The 20,721-nt window shown below is 36.4% G+C and overlaps 1 protein-coding gene across 2 annotated transcripts in view; it reads left to right on the top strand.

Moving 5' to 3' along the window:
* csmd3b (CUB and Sushi multiple domains 3b) overlaps positions 1-20,721 on the top strand; it is a 403,590-nt gene that overhangs the window by 296,177 nt on the left and 86,692 nt on the right. For both annotated transcript variants that reach the window (XM_052583645.1, XM_052583646.1), the window contains exons 31-32: positions 213-329; positions 20,294-20,407. In XM_052583645.1, the coding sequence (XP_052439605.1) occupies positions 213-329; positions 20,294-20,407 (231 nt within the window). The remainder of the gene's footprint in view (positions 1-212; positions 330-20,293; positions 20,408-20,721) is intronic.

Raw genomic sequence — 20,721 nt, 5'->3', positions numbered from 1 at the left:
CAAGTAAAGATGGATGTGTGGGAGAATCTCTGAGAATAAACAGTTTGGGCCTGCTGCCGCAGACCAAAGAAAATTAATCAAACTCATAAAATGGCTTGTGCGTGCTTCACTTGCCAAGATCTGTTCTATCAAGGCTAGTGTCTCAAAAATAGCAGTTCATCATGAATGTTGAAGCATAAAGTAATGAGTGATCTGGGTGTTTGTGTGAACAGCACCATGTGGAAGTCGCTCCACTGGGACAGACGGAACCGTGCTGTCACCGAATTTCCCAAGGAACTACACAACGGGACAGAGCTGTGTGTACTCTATCTCTGTACCCAGGGAGTTTGGTGAGTAACTGAAAATATGAAACAAAATTGCAGTTTCGCAATGCAGCAAAGCCAAAACAATATGGAGTTATGCGTTTAATGTGTTTGGTGTCTTTATCATACAAATTCTTAGGGCTTTTTGTGACGGGGATATTGTGTTGGACAATTTTGGGTGTCTCTCTTTATTTTGTTTGAATATGGTTTTAAACGTTTAACCATTTTAACAAACACACACATATGTTGTACATATGACACTATTACATTCAAATGAATGTTCACAGTCATTTTGAGTGTATAAAATCATATTAAATATCATACCTTTGCTATTAAATCTCAAACAGTATGCCCTTGTAAAAAGGTGTGCTTAATTAAGTGTACACTTGTAGTGTACATAAAATTTTGAAAGTAGATTTTTAAGACTGTACTTGTAGATAATATAAAATTAATGAAATAAAAATGTTAAAAAACACGTACCGTCAAGCCAAAATTTATTCAGACAACTTCAGCATTTTCACATTATCACACATTATCTCACAATCAAAACATGGTTATATCAAAGTGTCTGAATAATTTTTGGTCCCAAATTTGTATCAATTTTACTTTATTTTGCTATCCTCACTTACATACATGAACTAAAGTGTCCTGCACCCACAAAAAAAAAAAAAAAAAAAAAAAAAAAAATATATATATATATATATATATATATATATATATATATATATATATATATATATAAAATTATATCTGGTGTCTGAATAATTTTTGGTTTGACTGTAAATTGACTTAGAGTACATTTGCATGACTGTTTATTACTTGGGTTACTTTAAAGTACATTTTAAGTCATTGTTTGTCTTTTGTTGTTTTTGAAGGCATCAGAAGTAATTATGAAATTACAAATGTAGATCCACTTAAAGTGGTCAAAATGGCAATCAAAAGTTCTTCCAATGACATTCAATATACATTTTAATAAATTTTTAACTAATTGCAGCTGAAATGCAATGAAAATACTTCAGTGTGCACTTACAGTAAGTAGGCTATATATTTTAAGTATATTATTTCTGTAATAAGTACTCTTTTTAAAAGTATGCTGAAGGGTACTTCTTCTTCCACAAGGACGAGTCTCATCTGAACTATGTTAAAGTATGCTATCTGCTGTATTCATTTCTATACATTTGATTACCTCTTTTCTAGACAGGAGGTGTGTAGCTTAGCAACTAGCTTCCTCGTCTTTCTTTTATTGAAAGCCATACTGTTGCACAGTAAGAATATTACATAGTCTGAGAGCGTAGTCAGTCTGGTGTCAGCGTTCCTGTGTCACTGCACAAAGACCAGACCTTCCAAACCAACAGATGAAAAAGAGATGAGGGTTTGAACTGAAATTAATTTTTGTACCATATGCAGCTCTAATTCAAAGCTAATAATTTAAAGTAGTCTGACTAGCTGGCTAAACAGAACCAGCTATATTAATCTACCTATAGGAATAGTTCAGGCAAATGCTTATGACTTTCTTTCTTCATTAGAACATGAAATATGTCTTCTTTTGTGTTCCACAGGAAAAAGAAAGTCTTCCAGGTTTGAAACAACTTCAGGGTAAAACAAAAAATGACAGAATTTTCATTTTTGAGTGTACTATACCTTTAAAAATATAGAAGCAAATTTAGATTTTATTTTATTTTTTTAGTTATGTGCCACCCAGAATCCTTGACCTGCTGTATTCCAGCGAGACTTGAAATGTTTGCAGACAGCCTATGATTGTAATATCCAGCCACCAGTTGGAAAATAGGACAGAGATGAAAGTGTGAAACAAGAAAGCACTTCAAACCTCCTGTTCTCTTGTCTTAAGGTTCATTTTTGTGCTACAGTAAAATAAATCCACTTTGCTCTCTCAGTCCTGTACCAAGAAGGCTGTGGTTTTATGATGTATGTGATGCTGAAAGGATAGAAACCATGACACAAAAAAAAAAAAAAACTGTAAACGTTGCTGTCAGTTTAACTGTTATGGGGATTTTGGACCTCCCTCACAAGCATCGTTTGGCATTATGTGAGCTGTATGTGATGTCTCCCTCGAGGCCCGTCTCTGGGCATTGGACTGCTCGCACTCTGATGGAAGGTCCTAAATGGGATAGATGTCATTTGAATTCAAGTCTTCATAAAAAGCAAACAAAAAGTGAAAAACACGATAGCTTTGCAAATGAAAAGGCTTGAAAATGAATAGTCAGCAGCTGAGGTGTTTTAGCCCCTGAAACGCATACATCACACCAATAAACTCGCCATGCCATTTTAAACATTGGCATATGAACACGTAGTACTAAACATACTGTGAAATACCGCCTGCCTGTTCAGTTCTAAACATAAATATTGACATATTCAAATTGCTTTACTATACTCTAAAGTATTTCTGTCAAATGCGTGGGATGCAGATTGTGGCATTGCTTTTTTCTTACTAGAACCAACAGCAATAAAAATATCAGTACTACCAAGTAAATGCAAGGGAAACATGCATATTTGCACTGGTTTCCAAAAGGATGTTTGGATAAAATTCTGAATTTAATAGGAATAGTTCACCCAAAAATGGTGACCTTTATGGCATTCCAATCTTGTATGATACTCTTTCCTAAGTAGACAAAAAAAATCTTCTCATATGTTCCAAAGAAGAAAAAAAGTCATAAAGGTTTGGAGTAAATTGTGAGAGAATTTTTTGAATAAACTAGCCTTTTAAGAATTGCCTTAATTTAAAATGCACAGACAACATGGTGCACAGACAAAGTAATTCTTCTGGTATTTCAATGGATTTTAACCCCAGGTAAATAGTACCTGAGAGATCTAGACATAAACGGTCTCAGCAATTTGTCTTGTTCCCCAGAGCTGCAGTTCAAGCCATTAGTAATGATTGGAATTGCAAAAGGGCTGAGGTTCTTTTACATTAACGAATAATTAGTAAACCATGCCTATCTTTCAAAGTGATATCCGCTTAAAATTATCTGCAAAGGTACATCCATTATGCTCAATTAACAGGTAAATGTCACATAGTGTGTTCAAAAAAAAAATAAAAAAATTAATGCAGTCTTGGTACATTGGTAGTCAACAGTTCTGTTAGTTCAGATCACTCAGTGTGCAAGTTAAACAAGCTAAAGTTAATAGAGCAGAAGAAAGAAAAACGAACACAAATAGAGGTGGAAAAAGAGAGAGAAGAAATCCAGGACGGGTGATAAGTCTAGTTTGTGCTGATGCTGCTGAGCCTCTGCATGGTGGACACCTGCTGGGAGGGGGAGCATTCCATTATCATGCACCTGAAGTATCGTCAAACATCCAGGCCAAGAGAGGGAACGATTAAAAGCTTAAAGTGCCTTGTAGAACAAAGCCTGGGCTGAGCGTTTGTGTTGGAGTGGAGATAAATATCTTACGGTTGTCATAAAAGCTTTTGTTTTGTCAAATTCAAAAATGGCATGGAAGCAGATCATATAAGCCAGAGAAGTTCAGCTTTGTGTATTGATTTCTAAAATATTGTGCAACCGGTCTGCTGGTTTTTATTGGTGGCTGTGAATTGGGCCTTGAATGGCATGCACAATCATTTGAGACTGGGAAAGAATCATAAAAACTGGCGTTGCAGTTGCTGAGAGTAGTTTTTTGGCACACAAGACTGGTGGTCAAACCTATATTGCTTATTTAATGGGCAATACCGATGTCTAGAGAGAGCAAAGTGCCTGATTTAATGCTAATATGTGTACATTTATATAAACATTTATTCATTTGGCAAATGCCTTTTATCTAAAGTGAACCACAAATGAGGAGGAATGTAACTAAGTCATTCATCCTTGAGAGACAAAACTGGGATTCAGAGTTTCACAGTTGCTGGGAAAAGTATAAAAGTATGTGTTAGATCCGGGAAACACTGCAAGACAGAGTAAAGAAAGTATAGTACTGTTCTAAGTGCTGTACAGTAAGTGCAGTCATAGTTTTGGAGTGGAGTGCTCATGAAGGGGTTGAGAAGGGGACGTTTTTTTTGAAGGTAAAAAGGGATTGTGTGTTTCTTGATGCCGTTGGGAAGATCTTTCTACCATTGAGGTTTACTGACTGTGAAGATTCAGGAAGGGAATTTTGTGCCTCTTTTTAGTGATACCATGAAGCGTAGTTTTGCACTGATTGCAGATTTCTGGAGGCAATGTGTTTAAGCAGAAGTGAGTATAGATAGAACTGTAGAGATTCAGTGACTACAATGCAGTGATGTGCACAAATGTGCTGGATTTACAGTACTTATTTTACACATAGTTTTTCTTAAAAAATTCTGTACACTACCATTCTGGTTCTGTGAGATTATGTTGCATAAAAAGAAATCTTGTATGCTCATTGAAGCTGCATTTATTTAATAAAATACAGTAAAAACAGTAATATTGTAAAATCTTGAAACCGTTTCTATTCAAATATTGAAAACAGTTGTGCTTATAACCAATATTGAAACCATCATGCAGATTTTTATAAATTTCTGATTGATTGAAACTGTCACTTTTGATCAATTTAATGCATCCTTGCTGAGTAAAAGTATTTTTTATTAGTCCTTCATTGCTCAAAAGAATTTGTATCATTATTTTAGATTTTTTTTAAATATACAGATCCACTGTCAAGATGTTTTTCCTATTTTATGCAATAAAATGCAATAGAAATAGTAATTATTACAAATGCACATTGTATTCGATGATCATTAGGGTGCCCAATCACTTCAGATTTTGTGATCTTTAGAGGGAAACCACCACCCGAAAACACGAACACAAATGTGCACCTATATGCACAGACGTACCCTCCTCCATCGGCTCTGATCTGTAGGGCAGAGATCTGGAGCCCTCTGTTAAAAATGCAGCACTCCACTGCCTTTTTTTTTTATGTTTCATTATTCTGTCACAAAGAATGATGCCGGCAATATTTCACACAATGACAGGTTTGGTTTGAGAGATGCATTATTCAGAGCATGCACCCCCACCCCATGTTCCCGGCGGCTCCTACCACCCCCGCTGGCCCCGGGCAGTCAATACAAGTATGTAGGGGAATCCTTGCTTGCAAATGGTTGGGGGGTCAGGGGGAAAAAATCTAAATTGATGATCTCTGTCTGCTAAATATTCCACACTGAAGCCAAAACCTTCATTTACAGCTTCATTACTGCCTGGGTGTTTTGGAAACCGTTTTCTGCAAGCTACACAAGTGGGCATAATGTGTTTTTAACTGTTGATCAGAGCACTGCATGAGTGAGCATGGTTTTCACAGCTTAAGATAGTAAACATTTATGTTGCCAAACAGCACTAAGCCTTGGGTGTTGGAGCTGCAGAGTGGCATGTTGAAGAAGTAATCAGGGCCGCCTCTCGGCGAGATGTTAGTTTTACTTCAGAGCATTAATTATCTGTTAGCTTGTCTTGCAGATTTCAATTTAACATTGAAGCTTTAATCAGTCGAGAGCCTTACGTTGAACTTAAATATATGCTGTGCATCATGCATTAGTCAAATACTCCTGTTCGTTGTGTTCGTTGTTATTATGTGACAAGCTCAGTCTGGTCGCCTCAGGCATTGTTAATAGGCACTTCGTAGGTGTAACATTAGCAGCCATGTCACCTTCTCAATGAAACGTTATTAATATGTTTTCTGTAGTTCTGAATCATCTGCTTGCTGCTCAAGGCCCAAGATGTGGTCATTTGTATTTCAGTTGAAATAATATTTCATTCGAAAGACAGATATTAGCTTCAAAATAAAGATTAACCATAGCATCTGGTTTCACCATTAAGCCTGCACCATAACAGTGAGTAGCTGCAAAATACACTTTTTCTGTCATTAGGCCCCTGGGTATACATTTTAATATTTAGTTGTATTGAAACATTTATATGATGTGTGTGTGTGGGTGTGTGCATTTATGTATACATTTATGTATCAGGCTTATTATAGTAGAAGAATAAAATTAAAACCTTTTCATTACTTGAAATTAAATAAATATTTACTGATTTAAAATTAAATCATTATTATTTTAGCTGCCAAGGCAATATTTGACATCTCAATTATACTAAAATAACAGTGTGTGTGTGTGTGTGTGTGTGTGTGTGTGTGCGCGTGTATCAACAAGCATACAAGCATCCACAAAATCCACCTAAATGTCAGTTAAAACTTTTTTTTTTTTTAATATAGTGGGTTTTGCCAATTATATAAATATATAAAGGGTGTGTGTATATAATATAATAAAATTAAATTAATATTTTACATATATATATATATATATATATATATATATATATATATATATATATATATATATATATATATATATTAGTAGTAGTGGAAAGAGTACTGAGAAATTGTACTCAAGTAAAAGTATTGCTACTTAAGGAATAATTTACTTGAGAACAAGTAAAAGTACTGAGAAATAATATGACTATGTAGTTTGCTGGAAAGTTACTGCGTTACAAAGAACTGTACTATTATTTTTCTATTTTCACCCAAAATGAGGCCATATGTGAGCATTAGGAACAGGGTTAACGGGAAGATCGGTTTATACAAACACACAATAAGTTTCTATACTGTATTAAATGTTATGCCAATTAGCCCTGCATTATTTACATATTATATTTATTACCTCGAAATGACCTGAAATTACCTGTTTTTTGCTACAGCAATAGCAGGATGCCTTTGTCCATTCCAATCCATTAGGGATTTCCTGCATGTAATAAGTTATTACTTACCGGTTTGGACTTTCTGCACGAGAGCGCCCTCCGGCTTCGAGTATGAATGAAACATGCACTGCATGAGTGTTCACAGCTCCGTAATTTACATTTACACTTGAGCATTTAGCAGACTACAGTGCATTCAGGCTATACATTTTATTATTTCTTTTTTTAACCAATATGTGTGTTCCGTGTGAACCCATGCCCTTTTGCGCTCCTAGTGCAATGCTCTATCACTGAGCCACAGGAACAGTGGGAGAGCATAATGTTCACATCATTTCATTTTGGATATCAATAAATCGTCCAGTCATACATATAGACTATATTGTTTCTTCACCCATGTACACACACATCTAAAGCATGCACACAGAAAAAGTGTTTTTAAATGCATCTGATTGACAGATATATCATGGTTGATCTATCAAGCCAGATTCACGTAAAAATGCATGTGCTCTTATTTCATTGTTGTTTTAATGTTGAGGTTATTATAGCTTTGCACATTTAGTTTAACTGCACTGTTAATGAGGGCAATTTTTACCATTCAACTGTGTGCATGTATTTTAGACACTTACATTGTTCTTGCTCCATCTATGCAATAATTCAATCAACCGAGTTTCTATTTATTTATACAGCTGTGTGCTCTGGTAATATCAAGGGTATGACCCCTTTCAGGAGCTGACAAAAATTATGATTTAAAATCAGAGCATAGCTCACATTTACTAAAATACTGAAACCCTAACAATGCTGATTCAAAACGCCAACGCCAGTGATAGACACTCAAAGCAAAGGCAAAGCGCAGTTTAAACTCCTCGCCCCCTTGGCTGAACTGGAAGTTTTGATTGGTTTTGCACCACAGTCAGACCTATCTGTTATTGGCTGAAACACAAGGCTCCACCCCAGCATGCAAGGTTGAACACTTTAGTTTTATTCTACTCAAGTTAAAGTATACAGTTTTACAAATGTAAAAATGTATTTAAGTTCTGTAACAAAATTATTTGTAATTAGTTACTTTCCACCTCTAATATGTAGATTTAGAATATGGTCAAGCAGAATATGTGCTTTATAATTACTAATAAACAGCCAATATGTTATTAATATATATGCTAATAAACAACTAGTTAATATTGAGAACTGGTCTGCACACACACACACACACACACCGCTTTATGCCAATTCCTTTTTTAACTGATCTTTTATGGATGCTTGTTGATTTATTTTTATTTATTTTTTGTGGATACATGACGACATGTACGAGTGTACTGATGTAGCATAACACACCATATTAATATTTCAATATTTCAGTTGATCATAAGGAATTTGCTTTGGGGTACCTTCATATGGTGTTGAAAATAAGAATGACTTTCAGCAACGTAGCAATTCAAAATGAATGCACATTGAGATATTAAATAAACTCCCTTTTTGAATGCCCGAGGCGACCATTAGGCCAGTTACACTTTCTACATTTTCTGTCATGCTGTCAGTTTGAAATAGTCAACTAAATAGCTTTTCCCCTGACTGACTCTGACCTCAGTATAAACACAAACACACACTCAAAACAGTCCGTTTTTTTATGTCTTTGACATCGACGCTCTTTTGGAAAGGGATCACTCTTCTCTCTACAAAGCTATTCTAAAGCCTGTGAGAATTGGGAATTGCAAGCCCCTGAGCCAAAACATCAAAACAGAGCAGAAGTCAAGGCAAAGTTCATTTACCAGGGAGAAAGAGAAAGCAGAGGAACGCCAGGGCTCTGTAAAATGTTTTTGTTGTGTTTCTTGACTCCAGTCAAGACTTAAGGTGCTAAAGTTCTCTTCTCTGGTAAATCACAGTCAAGCAGGCAAAAAGTGCCGTTTATTGACATTGCCGTTAGCTATGGGCAGTTAAGCACAGCCTTTTCCTAAAGTAATTCTCAAATTAATATCTAAGCGGTAGGGTGGTTGTGGTGCTTCACTTTGTTTCAGTTTTTCCTTTTTTAGTAAGCTACTAATGATCTTTGATAGCTGTGAGATGAGTTTGTACAAATATTTTAACAGACTGGACAAAAATGGATCAAAGCATTAAGTCTTCTTGTGAATATAAATGTATCTGCAAAACAAAAGTCGAAGTTAATGTGGTCTGCATATATTAGAGCTGTAGTTATGGCTTGGACAATAGCAATGATGGCATCAAGATTGTGCATGTTTACAGGTGCATTTACCCTGACAATCAGCTGACAATGGCTCGGGTCAAATTCTGTCGGGCTCGGGCCCTGTCGGGCCTAACTGTAAAGGCCCAACAGGGCCCGAGCCCGACAAGTACATTTTGATTGACAGCTTTTTAAAAATCCGAGCCAGTTTACAGCCCGACATTATTCAAATGTGCACACGCACACAGCTCCTTGACTTTTGTCAAGAATGAGTCATTTATACCTGTTTCAACCTAATTTATTCATGACTAACGTAGGCTATAGGCCACTTGAAATTTAAAATAAGAAAGAAATAAAATAAGCCCTCTATGACATTGTAAAATTTCAGCACTCTAAATAGACATAAGCATACACTTAGCCTATAAATAGACCAGCGTGCCAATGAAAATGAGTCTTTCTTAACAAATTAAATTGAGATAAATTCAAAATTAAAATGTTTATTTGTCAATGATGAAATTAAGATTAAGGCTCCGCTGGATTTGCTTCACCACTTCTCTCCACAGTCCAGCCACAACCCGTGTTTTTTTGCATTTCACATAACCCACCTGCTCATTATTCTCATTATGCACATGGTCAACACTTTTCCACACCTCAGACTTTGCTTTAGTTGCTGGTGCAACCAAAACGTAATCGCCAGAGGCAAGCCTGCATTTCATCTCTTCAGCATCCATTTTTTGCATCTTTCTCGCTCTAATTGAAACTCATCACATGACCGTTTATTTAATAAAATGAATGATATATATTAAGTTAAACGTCGGGTCCCGTCAGTTTCAGGCAAAGATCTTCAGTTCTATCATATATACTACTGTTCAAAAGTTTGGATTCAGTATTTTAATAAAGAAATTAATAATTTTATTTAACAATGGATTTTGAACAGCATGATGTATGAAAATATTTCTGCTTCAAACAAATGCAGGTCTTTTGAGCTTGAATGGTAAATGGTAAATGAAAATATATATTAATCAGCCAACTGAGTTTTCAACATTTGATAATAATAGGAAATATTTAAAATTGTCATGAGACACTGAAGCCCGGAGTAATGGCTGGAATCACAGGAATAAATAAATAAATTACATTTTAAAAGCTTCTGAAAGCATCCATTTTTTATTACATTTTTGGTGTTGTTTATTATTTACATCTGTTTATTTGTTTGTTTGTTTTTTGTTTGTATACGTGATCTCCAGACCTCCAGACTTTTAGCCTTGTTAACTCAAGTCATCAAGGTTACTGTCAGCTGATTGTCAGGGTTAGTGCACCTGTAAACATGCACAATCTTGACGCCATCATGGCTATTGTCCAGGTAATTAGCAGGGAAGCATATGTTATTCTGTCAGAAAACAGTGAAGGTTATACGTCCGTACCATTTGAAGGAAATAGGCATATATCTATTTGACCATGCAGGGTGACAAGGTCCATTATAATTATCTAAGTGCTTACACCACCAGAATAGTGCTCTGATGCACAGTAAGACAGCACAAGCCTGTCTTCACTGATAATTGCAAGCTTACGTATGCAGTTCACAAGTACACATCCGTCCAATACAGTTATTTGATTTAAGGCTGGTTCACACGGCAGGATAATTAGACCGATTTTAGCCCTGATTCACCCCTTCCGACAATCTTAGGATGCTCCGATTATCGTAAAATAATCTGATCAAATATTCCTGCCGTGTGTGGTGTGTTAAGACCGCTCTCCTCTGCTCGGAAGAATGTCGGGACCGCTCCGATCTCAAATCGGGGATATCCTACATGTTGGATTTATCTGGCCTGATTTCGTCTCATGTGTGGTGTCCCCTGAGGACTGTGGCGTGTAGCCAATCAGAAAGCGAGGTGACGAGGCGGTGAGGAAGTACCGGGAAACAAAATCAAAACAGCCGGCGTATATAATATAACAAATACAAATAAAGTCGATGGGCATAACTGCATCCACAACTGCAGTCCACCAGAGTACATGGAAACGAATATATGAACGTTTATTTCAATGGATATTAATCTGTGTAGTACGTATTAACATTTATATGAGATAAAACTACAACTAACTCCATATCATGATGTAGCAAGTATAGTCCATGCTCGCGTTGTCTCCACCTCTTTGACCATCGCCTTTTCTTGTTTTTCTTATGTTTTATTTCCGTTAAAAACAAAGCACAAACTATGGCCACTGCATCCTCTTCGTCCGCCATGATTGTTTACTCTGAAGTCACGTTTGATCTCGAGGGATTTTGCAAGATTTCCCGTCTGACCTGGGAATGCTCGGGAGTCAAATCGGTTCATGTGTGATGTGTTGATATTGCCGTGTGCCTGCACACCACACACTGAACGACCAAAATTGTTAGACCCGTGATTTTTTATCGCCATGTGTGGGGTCTCTCAGGTTTGGAAAATCGGCCGACTATTTTAAAATCGTCCCGTGTGAACCAGGCCTTACTGTGCTAAAAGTTCAGTTTTGTAGCTATGACCACAAAAATTTAATTTGTAAATCTTGATGTCAGTCTAACTATAGATAAAAGTCAAAGCATGGTATAGCAGCAGAAACAAACACAACTGTAGTTTTGTCATCAGTAAATGCTTTTATCTTATGTCATTTGGAGTATACCTTTTAGAGAGACAATGGTACGAAGAATTTAAACTCTGGAGCAACATCATGTTAAGTGCCTTGCTCAAGGGTACACTAATTAGGTTAAAAGAGAACAGCAAACTTTTCTAACAATGTTTTTACTATCTTACTTTACTACATCCTTGCTGAATAAAAGTATTCATTCATTACTGATCCTTATACAGTGTACTGTATGTAGTGCAGTAAAAAAAAATTTTTTTTTTTTCTGAAATTTATCACAATTAATCCCACATAACATTAAATTGACATTAACAATCTTCAAATGAATGTAGAAGCAATAGTATTTATATATTGGTTTTTGTATTTGTTAAATGGCATCTTTATGACCAAAGGCCAATATCACTGATACCAGTCATGTCTTTATGAAATCTTATTTGTAATAATATTTAACCATTTACTATGGCCATTCAGTAATACAGAATAACTGAGAGCTATCAATTTAAACACGTATAAGTCTTAGCTAAAAAATAACTAATTTACGTGAACCTAAAACATTCCTTACATAAAACCATTATAATATATTTAGCTACCTGTGCCCTTAGCAAGTAGAAAATATATAGAAATTCAAAGAAAATATAAGTTATAAAACACTCAATTCAAAATGAAATATAGATGAATCCTTAAAACTACAGAAGTTATTGATTTCCTCTTTTTTTCTTTCTTTGATTATCAGACATCACAGAAGCTGGGTTATTTTTATTTTATTTATTTTTTTGGCTGCAATTAACTTTAAGAGCTGCTGCTGCTGAACATGATCTGACATGCACCGTATTTTCTCACAGCTCTACCTTTTCTGACCCACTTCAGGTCTTAAAGTCTCTACTAATGAGTTGACGGGTTGATTTCGGTGTGTTAGATGAGGGAGATAGAGCTGGGGAGATTCAGGACAGTTTTGAAACTACTGCATTTCAAAGACATCAGGCTCATATACTGTAGAACAAATACATGCATGCAGTTTTAAAGCAGCTTTAAACGCCTTTTTGGTAACTTCCTGACTTAACTGACGACAATACACCGTGCAGAGCCATGTTTGAGCATGTGATTGAAGAGCATGTGCTATGATCACATTATAACGGCTCACAGTACAGGAAAATTCATTTTTACTGCATTCATTTTCATCTGACCACGCTATTAAAGCTCCTTGTCACCTGTACCATTTCCGCTTTCATTTGACTAGCACCATTTTTTTTTACTTCCTAAAAATATTGAGATGGAACATTCATTGTTGCATTTTTGCAAAAAAAAAAAAAAATGTATATATGTATGCAAGTTAATTGGCTACTGTTTTATGTATTTTTAACCATTATTTAGTAAATGTATAAATCATTGGGTCTATGAAGGTTAACCACTACACCACACACACCAATAGCTTACTTTAAATAGCCAGAGTTTCCTCTAGTGTTTGTTTCTCCCTCGATTTAATATAATGACAAAAAGAACAATCTTTTCACATGCTACAATATCTATGTTTAGATATAAACATACTTTTAGAGCTACTCCCCTCTATTTTCTAGTTCTCTACATCTGTGTGCAGCATGTGTTGATTCCTCTGTCCCCACCATGTGGTGAGCGGGGAAGGTGCTATCTATCCTCGGCACACAGCACTGCAGATAGAACATCCTTCACTGATAACAGGTGCACAGGTGGCGGTGCTTTTTCACTACCTTGCTGTATTTTCATTCCTGTCTGGATGTGTGTGTGTGTGTGTGTGTGTGTGTATGTGTGTACTTGACTAGGGGTTTAGGGTTCATACGTGTTATCTATCAATTATTCATATGCAGGGGAAATAGCTTTGGGGTCATGTTTACAGGATGGTTTTTCCATGTGTGCAGTGAGACAGAACAAACCCTAAACCTTTGTGGCATTATTGGATACAGATATGAAGCGCATAGCTGAAAGAATATAATTTTTTGAGGTGTCGAATTTGTGGTTTGCACATTTCTGCTGATTTGTCGATCTACAGTGAATGTTGCACATGTGTGTATGTCTCATCTTTGCTAGCTTCTCATCTACACGCAGGAATCTCCCACCTCAAAGAGATCCTGGCAGATTGTACGAGAGCATCTCTGTCCCTATGGGACCAGGCATTGATGTGTGAGGCGGATGTCCAGCCCATGCCTGCAAATCCAGACAGGTGTGCTTGGAATCAGAGCAAAGACCTCTGCCTTCTAGCCCCGAGCAAGAAGATGGCCCTGGGGTATAAATCTCTACTTGAGTGACCTCTCTCCTCTGAGTCTAACTGAAAGCCCCTCGATGTAAGGAGAGAGTCTAATAAGAGAACAAAGACATGGAGAGGCTCGGACAGCATACTGATCAGTGATATGTGCCATATGAACCGTATGGCCCGGGTGCGTGTGCACGTGTCGCTCATTAACTCGTACTCGTGCATGTAGTGCAACTATGATCTGACCATTACTTTCCATGGAAACAGCACATGTCTGCTAAAGCAATGTTTGCCTTTCAAAGACAAGACATCTGAACAGTACCATCATTTTAAAGCAGTGTTGATGCCTCACAGCCGCCTAAAAACACCAGCTTTACACCTCAGCCAGGGTTACTGTAGTTGTGAATTGTAGTAACTCTTTAGTTTAGGGACCAATTTTCACTATTAACTTTTATTTTATTTTATATTACTAGAATTTTAGCTGTTTAATAGTGCTAACAAAGCACTTCTTAACAGTGTTGGCGGTAACATATTATTACAAGTTACGCAAGTTACTAGTAAAGTAACGCATTACTTTTAAATTTAGTGAGAAATTTCAGAGTTACTTTTTCAGAGAAGTAACTCAGGTTACTTTGTTTCCATGTATTGACTGACAGCTCTTGTGTTGCCATGTTGAGAGAAATCGGGAGTGAATGCAGAGGTGTTGTGTGTCCTGTGTGAACACAATGTTACTGTAGTTCTAGACCAAATATGAACATGCATTTTCTCATCTCATCTGCATAAAAACTGATTCAGTTTTCCTCACAATGAATAAAAATTCAAATGCAAACTCAGAATATTATACAAATCTGCCATAAATAAATGTTAAATAAGACGAAGATCATTCATGTATTTAATTCCATTTCTTTACTGACCTTTCGCAGATCCAATTCAATAATGATTTGTGAAATCCATTCGTGTTTCTTTTTTGCAATTGCTGAATAGTGTTGTCATTTCTTCTCCTGTATCATATTCTGAAAAGTAACTCAAAAATTACGTAATGCATTACTTTCCATAAAAAGTTACAAAGTAACATAATTAGGGAGTAACGCAATATCGTAATGCATTTCTTTTAAAAGTAACATTCCCCAACACTGCTTATTAATGTCTTATTCTGCACGACTGTATTTTAGATCCCTTAAACCTACCCAATAAACTCTAAAAAAACAATGCTGGGTTAAATGACTTAGACTTACTTCTGAGAACACATTGTCTGTCCATATTTCAAGCAGCACTGGGTTGTTTTCAATCCAGCATTTTTAAGAGTGCACCTAAACTTTCTAAATTCTCCACATCTACCTCTGACATAGGTACATATCCCACCCTGTCCTCATAAGTTGTTTCCGCCGCTTGTACACTCTTATCACATCAAAGATGGACAGCTGCAGACTAATGGAGAGCCGCTGATGAACATGTCTCCTGAGGGAAGACGTAAATCAGCAGATTTGTCCACTCCTGTCTCCTGTGTTGACCTCTTTGCAGACTTGACTGAGGGGGTTTATCTAATCCAGGGCCTTTTGAGTTGAATAAACCCCTGAACTGAGATGGAAATCTAAGCCTGAGGTTCAAGTGCAGTGTTGGCGTGCTGTGCTTGTATTTCAGTAGCAGCCCGGCTTTATTGTACCCTCAGTATTAATTAAGCAGGAAAGGAAAGATCTCTGCCTCACATCATGTACTTTTCTGAGGTAAAGAGTATTAGCTGAGGTCTTTATTAGTTCTCCATGAACTTAGTAAGGACTTGAAGTCATTAATGCTTTATACTCCATATGCTTATGTATGGAGGAGCACTTAGCATGCTGGGAAAAGTTTTAGCTGGATCACTCACATTTAATTGCATCTTTCTGTACAGTAAGTTTTGTGGAACCCTAAAGATATTGGGTTATTGGCTATTATCATCTGTGCGATGTGACTGGACATCCCGGTTTCGTTGTAATTTCATGTATCAAACATTTTCACACTTCCTCTGAAGGTTTTATTGGACTTAATATAAACTGATGACTTGATCAGCCATCTCTAATCCAATCTTAACCTAGCCTCGAGTCATGCTTCAGGCGCAAAACATTTAACATATGACTTTACGATCTGAGTTCAGTTTTTTTAAACTCTGCTTTGAGGCATCCATATTCTATTCAACTCCTAAAGGGATCATTCATCCAAAAATGAAAAGTCTGTCATCTTTTATTTACCCTCATGCTGTTTAAAATTTTTATTCTTCTGTGGAACTCGAAGATATTTTAAAGAATTTATGAACCGTTGTTGTCTGTGCAATAATGGACTCATTTTGGACCCCATTGACTTTCATTGTATAAGACTGTAATTAAAATATCACATCTTGGGTTGAGTAAATTTGACAACATTTTGGTTAAACTATTACCTTAGCATTAATCTCATTATTCAAGTTGCTTGTGAGGTATTTTGAGGGTGATCCTATCAAGGGTTACTTTTATTTTGCTCTAACTGCAAGAATGCTGAAGGACTGGTAGACTGCAGATTATGCTAAAGAAAGTAAATTGAAATCATGCCTCTCTCCACCTGAGTTGTCACGGGGAGAAGGAAAGGTGTGTCCCCTCCCCGTTCACTTCTGTTTCTTTCAGAGAGCAAATTGAAATGGAGATCCAATCCAGCTCCAGAGATGGAAAGACAGGGGGAGAGGCAGGGAACCACAGAGCTATTTTTTATTTCTGAATCGTGTAAGTCATGAGAAAAGAGGAAAAAGGTGTGAATTAATCACAGGCCTCATTTCCATAGCAGCCGGTAAGCATCTGTCAGAGTGTGTTAAGCGTAAGAGAATGTATGGAAAAGGCCAATCTTCTGCAGTGGTTGGGAGCTGTGCAGTGCAGTGCAGAAATGGCGAATTAAAGCCAAAGCCTTTTCTGAGAGCACATAGCATGATGAAAACAATCTGCATGTGAGTGATGCTTTTCATACATACTTTCATACCATCCGAATGCTTCTGCCCTACTTGAGTGCATGAAAACATGATTAAAAAAAATCTATTTCCGGGAAAACAGTACAAAATGGATCTCTTTTTTATTAATCGACAAATAGTTAACAAAAAGAGAATGTTGATTATGACAGTTGACAGTTAGAAAATGATCAAATAAAATAAAGTTTAATTAATAAATGATTAAAACAAAAGCAAATGTAGAGGACAATTTCTAATTTCTAATCAGCTGGTTTAAGAGTTTATTTATCTAATATTCAATCCCATTCAAAAGTTTAGGGTGGATCAGTTTCCAAGTATCTAATCCTCAAAATGCTAAATATTAAAACAGTAGTTATATTATTAAATATTCATATTAATATTTACCCATTTTTCTGTATTCTTTGAATAAAACAGTTAAACAGTTATTTTTAAATCTGTACTTTCAACTTTGATTTATGTAATACATCTTTGCCTAATAAAAACATCAATTTCTGTAAAAAAAAAAAAAAAAAATGCTTTTGAATGGTTGTGTATCTAATAGTTCTTCCACCTCAAAATTTGTGCATCTAATGCTTTAGAGTACTTTTACATTCTTTTTAAAATGATGGGACACAAAGTGTACCCTATTAGTGGAAAGTGCCAATACTATAAATAGAAATCTGCCCAATTAGTATTCTGTTTGTGAGCTGCTGGAGGAGTGTGCAAACTATCAGAGCTGTGAATACTGATTCGTGCATCCACTCGTTTTATCTAGTTTTTGTAGGTTTTTTATTTTTATTTCATCTCCGGTCAGTCTCACAGAGGTGCACAGACCATTGCTTTATTTGGAAGCACTGCTCACATGTCATGCACACATCCAGCTTCAAATGGCACTTCTCAAAAAAAGGCTGCAGGGAAGCAAAAGGAAGTTTAAGGAATGGCATTAAGAAGATAAAGATGAGCTATATGTCGAGAATTAATGAACTCTGACTCCTTAGGGCCCTATTTTAAAGTTCTAAATGGAAAGTGTAAAGTGCACGGCGCAGGTGCACTCAGGGCATCTCCAAATCCACTTTAAGTATGTCATTTTGTAAGGTCTGACATCTGAAACATGTTAATATATACTTATTATGAGCCGTTCTTCTACTAAAATGCACTTTAGTGCAACTGTTTAGTTCTGAAACACATTTTGCACTTGACTGTATTTTATTATAAAATATATATACTTATTTTGAGTTCTGCTACTTAAATGCATTTTGACATTACATTTAAATGTCATATGAATATTACATAAATACAGAAAAGTTACTCTACATTTTGTTGTCCCAGAACAGTACATTTTAAGCACAGTTTTTCGCAGCTTCACTATGCAAGAGCTGTCCCTGACGAAGATGTCACCCTGTCTTCATATTTAAAACTTTCCCAGAGTAGCAAAGCGATGCATTAGTGACCCCTGGCCTAATGTAATTATAATGGGTTGAGTATGATTACAACCGTGTACTACTTAAGCCATGTACATTATTAATAGTTGCGTAAAAGGGAGCCGTCTTTTGTTGAGTTTCAAATTATAAAATGAATAAATAAACTGTATCCTGGCACAATATCATTGCACTCTTCTTCCAAATTGATTTGTTTCTTTTCATTTGCCCATTTGTTTGGTGCACGCAAGCGAAACCTTAACGGGCACAATTGTTTTCTGACATGAAGTGGTAATTGTCTTGGCATCACTAAAGCCTTGGAGATGGGGAAACTCAAGAATAATGCATTGAGGCCCGTCGCTATCTTCCCTTCTATTGTTCTTATCAAAGGCATAGGGGACAAGTCTACTCCCAGCACACACACTGGCAACAGACTTGACGAGCCATGATTCATTTTCGTTTTGAAGGTTTGCAGTCACCTTCAATAACAGCCTAATTTGAACCTATAATTCACACTATAGCTCAATCCCAAATGTAGAAATCTGCCTACTGCCTATAGGCACCTGCAATCTATGGTAGCATCCAAATTGAAATTAAACCTCGTAAGAGAACCGAAACACTCTGCAAAGGCAGGAACTGTTTGGTTTGGTCTGGTTTTGCCGTCATCTAAAATAGATTTTTAACTGAACTTGATTCAGTGTTTCCTAACATTTGTATACAGCTTTGTTGTTAGTTTTTGCCTTCCTGAGCAAGTGGAAGTCAGTTATGAGAAATGGGTTACAGACATAGAGGTATAACGAAGTTTTCCAGTGATTTCACTGACCAATATCACTTTGTTTTTGATGTTAGTCAGTGATATCAAACCGGTGGAAAATTCAATTTGTTGTCCAGAACTGTGCAGCAGGTGCCACTGTATGGGATTCCAATGAAGCCAATCAGGCCCAGGTAATCAAGCTCTTTGTTTACCTCCAATGACAAATAGATCATTTTTTCAGATTTGGTTTCTGCAAGAGTTTGATTACACGCTTGTATAACTGAGCAGAGAACTGTTTGATCACACCGTAGCGATGCTGAGAATATGAGGCGCTCCATCAATCCTCAGAGTCCTGGTGAATCACTCGAATCTGTGCCAGATTTCAAAGACACTGTTAAGGATGTTGTCTTAGACAGCAGTGGCCATGAAATCTCTGTCCATTCACTCCATTTATATCAACTGTATCTGTGCCCAGAACTAATTTTTGCATTTTGATGTTTGAGGTTTCTATATTTAAAGCCTTTATATATATATATATATATATATATATATATATATATATATATATATATATATATATATATAAATTTCACCATGACAACTAGAGAGAGATGCAAATGAGATTAGTAGAATCCAAATGCGTACTTTTTTTTTTTCCAAAGTTTTGGTTGTTGTACAATGTTTTGTTCAATCTTCTCTAATCCTTAAGATATACTGTAGAGTGGGGATTTGATGTAGTGATGATGAGTAGCATACTAATGATTTTCCCCTAATGGTGGAAACATCAAAGCATCGGACAGCAAATGAGACTGTAACAAGTGCGCCCAGTGGAGGACAAAACCAATGCACAGTAGCACTCAGCATGGTACCAACACATAATGGGGAGATGTTACAGCATGATAGCCAATTTAAAAGATTTAAATAAACATACAGGCTTATTACCTCCAAGAGCTCTCACTGGTTTAAAATGCGTAATGTTCTTGCGTACAAGTACTTAGTGGCATCTAATTGGGAATCTAAATATGTGTGAAGTAAATGAAGAATACAGGCAAAAAGCCTTTCAAGACACATTTGCAGCTTGTAAGCTTCCAGCTGGGATCTTAACAGTTGAGGGGTCACTTGGGTTCATGTACAGAAAGTAATTGTCATGTTTTGGCCAATATTTTTATGAAATACAGTATCTTGACACTTTGCCTTTTTTCCCCCCTTTAGTTCTATTTGGACAGTTTGTCCTGTTCCAGACATCTTTGAATGATGTTGTGGACATTTATGATGGGCCAACACAGCAGTCCTCTCTGCTGTCTTCTCTCTCTGGGTCTCACTCAGGTAAAGCTCAAACCTATATCTACATACTTCAAATCGGCCGCATTACCATTCATCACAAGCCATTGTTCAGATGTGATATTTTTATTGCAAAACATAAAGGAAGTGCACCAAGAATTGGTGTTGCATTTTCTGTGCTTTAGGACTGCGTTAAGTCATTTGATATCTATTCCATAGCTTCAACACACCAAATATATTTAGAACATTACAAAACAAATCCTGGTGCAAAACAAAGACATGGTCAATTTAAGAAGAAAGTAATACCATGGAAGAAGAAAAAAATTAACTGCCACTCTGGTAGCAGAACAAATTCTGTG

This window comes from Carassius gibelio, chromosome B19 (genome assembly GCF_023724105.1).
Source record: "Carassius gibelio isolate Cgi1373 ecotype wild population from Czech Republic chromosome B19, carGib1.2-hapl.c, whole genome shotgun sequence".
Taxonomy (NCBI): Eukaryota; Metazoa; Chordata; class Actinopteri; order Cypriniformes; family Cyprinidae; genus Carassius; species Carassius gibelio.
This window is presented reverse-complemented; position numbering and strand designations above follow the sequence as displayed.